We start from the raw sequence: 6,342 nt of genomic DNA, 5'->3' as shown, positions 1-6,342 counted from the left end.
GAGTGACAAGATAGAGTTGCTCGGATGGTAAGCATCCCTCACTTTCAACCTTAAAGTTGTGAGTTCGAGTCATCAAGATAGCAAAAATAAAATAAAAAACAATGAGATGGGGTGACGTGGAAAAGAAGTTATATAAAAAAAAATTGTGTACTGATGTGGAGAACTTACGGATGACAAAAAAGACGAGATCTATGTTGAAGGTTGCTAATGTCTCAAGTCAAACAGAATAAAAATACTTTTTTGTGCATTTCAAGGTGATATCGCGAAAGTGCCACTACTTGGTTCAATCACGGAACGTCCAAAAACTTGATCAAATGCGAAATTGTTTTGAAAAAAAAATTAAACTTGATTCATGAAGATGGGAATCAATTGAATAGCTCAAATACAACAGGCAACAAGCTTTGGCAAATTAAATTGTTCAAAGGAATATTCAACATAACTTTGGCCTAACACTGCCATTATAACAATGTGCTGCATATTTGGACAGAGGCCAAGGTACAAAGTCCAAGCCAAATCAATATACCAACTTCAACCAAACACCATTCAGTATATAAACACTTTCCATTTCTTGTGTTCCAACATATTACACGAGAAAATCACACGAAAGACGAGCAGAACAATAACATCCATTCCTGCACAACCCAATGAAATGATACTTCCAATTCAAAAAAGAAAAGTACCTGTCGTTCCATGTAATGGATATCAGTATTTCTTCTCCGAAAAATACATTAAGTCCTACACAAATTCAATATGAACAAGCCACAATCAATTACCCCCATTCTCTTAAGCTTGTACCTCTATCTTTTCAATTTCTGGTTTTCGTTCTTTTTCCTCCGAAGCAGTAGAGTCTGCATTGCCTTCTGTTCCTGACAAAACATCATCATCCACTACTGGAGGAATCTTGAACATTTCATCATTTTCCAAAGCTGTGAATTTCTCTTTTGCTTCTCCTTTCAGTAGCTCGATAACGTCAAGCATTGTTGGTCTCTTCTCAGGTCGATTTTGAGCACAAACGAGAGCAACAAGAACCACTCTTTTCAATTCTTCCTCCACGTAGTTCCCACTCAACCTTGGGTCTGCAAGTTCACTCAATTTCCCTTCACACACAAGCGGTAGAGCCCAATCAGTGATTGTGCGTTTCACAGTTAAATCGACCTTCTCAATCGGTTTCTTGCCGCTAGCAAGCTCTAGCAAAAGAATACCAAAGCTGTAGACGTCACAGCTCTCCGATGCCTTCCCTAACATTGCATATTCTGGTGCAAGATAGCCTAGAGTGCCTTTAACTCTAGTGGTTACATGTGTTGCACCATCTGGGATGAACTTTGCAAATCCAAAATCAGCAACTTGGGCTTGGAAATCAGAATCGAGCAGCACATTGCTTGCTTTGATGTCTCTGTGGATGATATGTGGGGTCGCATGGTGGTGTAGATAGCTGTCATACACATTAGAGTTAAACAAATGAAGAGGAAACATAAGACCCTGTAACACCCCAGAGGCTCTAGAAGGATAGTGGGGTGGGGGGAAGGGAGTCAGAAAGAAGGATCCAGGATGTTAAATGCTTACGCAATTCCCTCAGCTGATCCAATTGCAACATTCATTCGTCGTTTCCAATCAAGAAGGCTTTCGGCAGAATGCTGGCCGTGAAGATGAGAAAGCAAGCTTAAATTAGGCATATAGTCATATACAATCAGACGTTCCTGGCCTTCTGCACAGTAACCACGTAAACTTAGCAGATTTTTGTGTCGTACTCTAGCCAGAATTTCAACTTCAACAGCAAATTCCATCTCGGCTTTGTTGCTCCACACCTTAAGCCTTTTGACCGCTATCTGAAAATATGTATCCATTAAGAAAAGCACAACCCTATGATCAGTAGGTTAAGTTATACAACTCATTGTAACACATTGTATGGAAGGACTCAAACTTCAGTGGCATGTGATGTCTTTTCAATTTAAAGATATTTTGCCAGTCTTGCATACTACCTTTTAGTTTTTATTATAATTCCTCAGTAAAATATGTTAGTTCAAGAAATGAATCTTTTGAAGACAAGCAAGCAAACACACATAAATGAACATACAACTTGCACATATTCCTAGTCACCGCCACTGTCAGCTTTCTTCTAAACGTGCCTACATCACTCTGTCCACCAACCTTTTACAACAGAAGCATTCCATGTCAAGGTTTCAGCAGAAGTATCTTCTTCTTTATCTTTTTCCCGCTTTTGTTCCCGGGAGGATTTGGGAGGGGGGGGATTTGGCCCCTTCCTCTCAACATAACCCGGCATAGACGTGTCCATTGCCCCCGGGGTGATATTAGCATATATACAGTTTTTATCTCTAGAACACAGATGTCAAGGATCCAGCAGATAATTAAAAAGATTCTTCAAGCTTTAAAATGATACGTTTCAGTTTTAAAACATTTGTTACAGCAAAAAAATGGAAATTAGACTCAGTTTTGAGATTACTACTTGCTGGAAGATAGATAGTAGCTTTAGAGAGTCTTAACAAAAGCAGTACCAACAAGAAACCAGTAAATCAGATTAGAGAAGTAGTGAGATAGGAAAGAGGTGAAACAGTGATGGACTTTTGCAGAGAAATCTAAAGAATCAATAGCCCTAAAATGAGGAATAAATGGCAAAGAAATATATACTGATATCCCATTCAGAATTGCAAGTTATTATCAAACTACCGTATGAAAGAATCATAGCAGATCCCAAACCTATTTATAAAAACTGAAAAGAGTTCTTAACCTAACAAACTGGTTAAGTATAAGGTTCACGGAAGGGAGAATCAGGCAGTGAGGACAGTTATCCCGTAAAGCTAAGTTTTGAGAATGATTGGTGCCAGAGAAAGGATTTAAATTTAATACCACAAAATAATATAACAACAACAACATACCCAGTGTAGTTCCACAAAGTGGGGTCTGGGAGGGTAGAGTGTACGCAGTGCTTACCCCTATCTCAGGGGTAGAGACGTTGTTTCTGACTTAAAGTAATGTAAGCAAGAGAAAATTGGAATTTCCTAACACAGTCTCGCCTCCCCCACAAATCCCCACCCCAAAATAAAGGTACTGTCCAGGACAGCACCTTGATTAATCCTCGAACACCTACTACCTCCGACCAAGCTCAGGTATGTGGTACCTCCACCCAACCAGATTAGGCAAATGGTGAGAATTCAACTAATCTTGCCATTATTAGGATGTGAACAACGGATCACACATTTCACATAAACAAACCCTACCTCCAGCTGAATTGGACTACTTCTAGTTCCAATTCGGATCAAACTATCAATCAACTAATCACCGCTCAATCCCAAATTAATTGGATGAGAAAAAAGATCTACATTTCAAAGACACAGTTAGATGTGTTTTATTATCTCTATAAGCAACCTTCATGCTAGTTTTCCCTATCTAATGAGAGAAGGCCAGTGAATCAAACAAAGAAGAGATCCATTTCCTTTTTGGGTTGAAGTAAGTGAAAAAGGGAAAAAGAAGAGATCCTTCATACAACTTTTCACACTGCAATGAAAAATCAGCATAATAGCTTACATGCATCCTCCAACAAAAATGTGGTTTGAATCCCTATGGAGGCCATGCTCATGTATTCTTAAGCATCAATTATTGAAAAAACAAGACTCTGAGTTGGTTAGAAGTGGAAAGATGCTCTTATGCGCATAATTCTTTTAGCTTAAGTTCTAAGTTAGAATATCGAACCCAGTAAAATCACAATAATGTGTACAAATTGTAAATCAGACAGTCTAGGAATGTCTCGTAGCCCATTTAACAATATCTGAATTTATTTTCATTGTTCTAATACCAGGCCTACTGCACGCATGCCATTTTTGAGCATTGCATTAGATGGACAACAAATCCAAATTTTACTTTATGTGTCATTTATGATATGAAAAAGAGAAACTTACAAAAATGATTATAGTTTGAGTAAAGGGGATGAACAACCATTTTTTAATAGAGGAACTTTTGACTACTAATGCCACTGCCGTTTGAGAATAAACTGTGAAGTAACTCTGATATTGTAGAGAGTTGTGACTCAAAGTAGCAAACATACATTTGAGAGAAGAATGGTAACAACAGATGGTGTTTGCTGGTGACATCAAACAGTGTTCCTGCATAGTCATAGGTCCTTTACCTTATGTTTGAACTTGTTGAAGGACAGAGAGAAAGTTATTTACTAAGTAATCCAGATTTACCCAAGTGAAAAATGTAAATTCCAGTCTAATCTCTTCTTCCTGTCCATTTGGGAGGGGCTCAAAAGGCTGTCAGTAACTTTGAAGATGCCTGTCCATTGACGCTGAGACTGCGCCCCATTTCAGAAAAGATTGTTGTTGGATTGGAACTAACTATACAAAAATTATAGAGGTTTCCTACCAAAAAACCATTAAATGTTTTTCTAAACCTCCTTCAAAGTATCTACCATGGAATCAACCTCTTAAAGAAAATCCAAACGATCTTCAAGATTCATCTCTTTACCAGCTAGGGCTTTAGAACCTGTTATATCATTTAACAGTCATAATTACTATCACAAATTCACGACCAACTACCTTGAAAAGCTTCCTCTGAGATCCCTAAATCCAAGTGAATGACCGTGATCCAACTCTTTATATGGGCAATTAATTCTGAATTTTCAAAAGCTATATGAATATACTCAAATATACCAATAGTGTTCCAGCAGCTCTACAGAATTTTTCATATAATTGCTCCAATCAGTTAACAAGGAGAAGGGGAGCCTAGAAGCAACATAAAGTTGTCACCACGTGACCGACCTATAGTCATGGATTGGATCCCTGGAATGAGTCCCTGATGTCTGAGTAAGGGTAGACTGCCTACATCACACCTCCTTAGGATGAGGAGAAGACATATAGTATATTTTTTAATCTAAAACAAAACATTCAACATTATAGATGTGAATTACCTGAGATCCATCCCATAGCTGCCCCCAGTAAACACTTCCAAAACCACCTTCTCCAAGCTTGTTATCATAGTTAAAATTATTTGTAGCAGAGTGCAACTCTTTCAGAGAAAAAACCCTCCATGATGGCTGCTTCTTCGCATTCCCCTTTCTGTATCATTTCAAATCGAAAATCAATTCAAAAAAGGGGGAAAATAGGTTCCTGCACTTCGTTTATCAGCATTCCCCAAATTAACACAACTAGAAGTTTTCACAGCAAGAAATTATTCAAATGCAACAGTGTCTAATCAGAACACTCAAGTAAAAAAACATGTACAAATAGCTAAACATAAACCTTAATTAGAACACTACTAGGTGAAATTTACAAGAAATTAGGAGAGCAATTAAAGGTAATAGCTTTGAACGAATTTAGCACACACATACCGATCTGAACCCTTGACACAGCAAAATATAGACGAAAAGGCCATAGCTTTTGAATTTTGAATTTTGAAACACCCAAAACTCAACTTTCTCTTTCTTAACAGAAGAGTATATCAAATAAGCAAGTCGATCAAAAATCAATCTTCAGAACCCCATAGCAGAAAAGAAGAAAAACCGTGAACTACCCTCAGCAATCACTTTATCTGACTGTTTTTAACTGCTCAATAAGAATAAAGTTTCCCCATTTCCGTTACAGCGAAGAAACTTCCTTCGAATCAAAGATTGCAAAAAAGCTACAGAGAGAGAGAAAGAAAGTAGTAGATTCCAAATGGGGATGCTTTTAGTCAATCCAACTCTATTGAATTCTCCTTTCAGTTGAAACCGAAAGTGTTTTGGGGGTGGGTGGGAGAGGGAAGAATGGGCGAATGTCGTGCAAAAGAAGATTATGATGGCAGGGTTAAGTCACTATTTTACCTTTGGACTAATGTTTTTCTTAGTTTTACGCAGTAGCGCTCAATATTTTCAAACTTCCCTCGAAGCCTGGGCCCAAACAAGAAAAGAGGGGTCTATTGTCATTAATTACGCTTCCTTTTAGGTACCCTATGAGACCATATCATCGTACTTCCCCTTACTAATAACACTTTCAAATGTAAGAGTGGCTCTAGGCCAATAAATGAAATTAATGTATGCATTTTGTTAGTATACTTTATTAAACGATTTCTAATTATTATTCCAAATAAGTAATGGCATACAAAGAACAGAAGTGATCTCTATTTTTTACTTTTCCTTCCATCTATCCAGACAAAACATTACTAAAATATGTGAAAGTTAATTTTATGTAGCGAAAAGGATAAACAAAATATATCTATATTACTCAAAATAGATCAATTTAATCATATGTTAGCAGTTTTTACTCAAAAATGTCCTTTGCATTAGTCAATTAGTTCAAAGTGTCATTCACTAGACTAATAACTCAAAAATATTACTCCCTTCATTTCATA

General features: G+C 37.3%; 1 protein-coding gene across 1 annotated transcript; it reads right to left on the bottom strand.

Moving 5' to 3' along the window:
• Window positions 1-573: 573 nt before the first annotated feature.
• Window positions 574-5,831, bottom strand: LOC125860015 (PTI1-like tyrosine-protein kinase At3g15890). Its single transcript, XM_049539904.1, has 4 exons — window positions 5,345-5,831; window positions 4,925-5,072; window positions 1,564-1,826; window positions 574-1,432 (listed from the first exon to the last, which is right to left on the bottom strand). The coding sequence occupies exons 1-4, from the start codon at window positions 5,386-5,388 to the stop codon at window positions 784-786; spliced, it is 1,104 nt and encodes a 367-aa protein (XP_049395861.1). The 5' UTR covers window positions 5,389-5,831; the 3' UTR covers window positions 574-783.
• Between the last annotated feature and the right edge of the window lie 511 nt (window positions 5,832-6,342).

This window comes from Solanum stenotomum, chromosome 3, assembly GCF_019186545.1.
Source record: "Solanum stenotomum isolate F172 chromosome 3, ASM1918654v1, whole genome shotgun sequence".
NCBI lineage: Eukaryota > Viridiplantae > Streptophyta > Magnoliopsida > Solanales > Solanaceae > Solanum > Solanum stenotomum.
This window is presented reverse-complemented; position numbering and strand designations above follow the sequence as displayed.

Coding starts and splice junctions, on each gene's coding strand:
- LOC125860015 (XM_049539904.1), bottom strand. CDS start 5,388: ATGGCCTTTTCGTCTATATTTTGCTGTGTCAAGGGTTCAGATCG. Junction 5,073..5,344: donor TGTGTCAAGGGTTCAGATCG/GTATGTGTGTGC, acceptor GAAATGATACAG/AAAGGGGAATGCGAAGAAGC. Junction 1,433..1,563: donor GGATCAGCTGAGGGAATTGC/GTAAGCATTTAA, acceptor TGTGTATGACAG/CTATCTACACCACCATGCGA.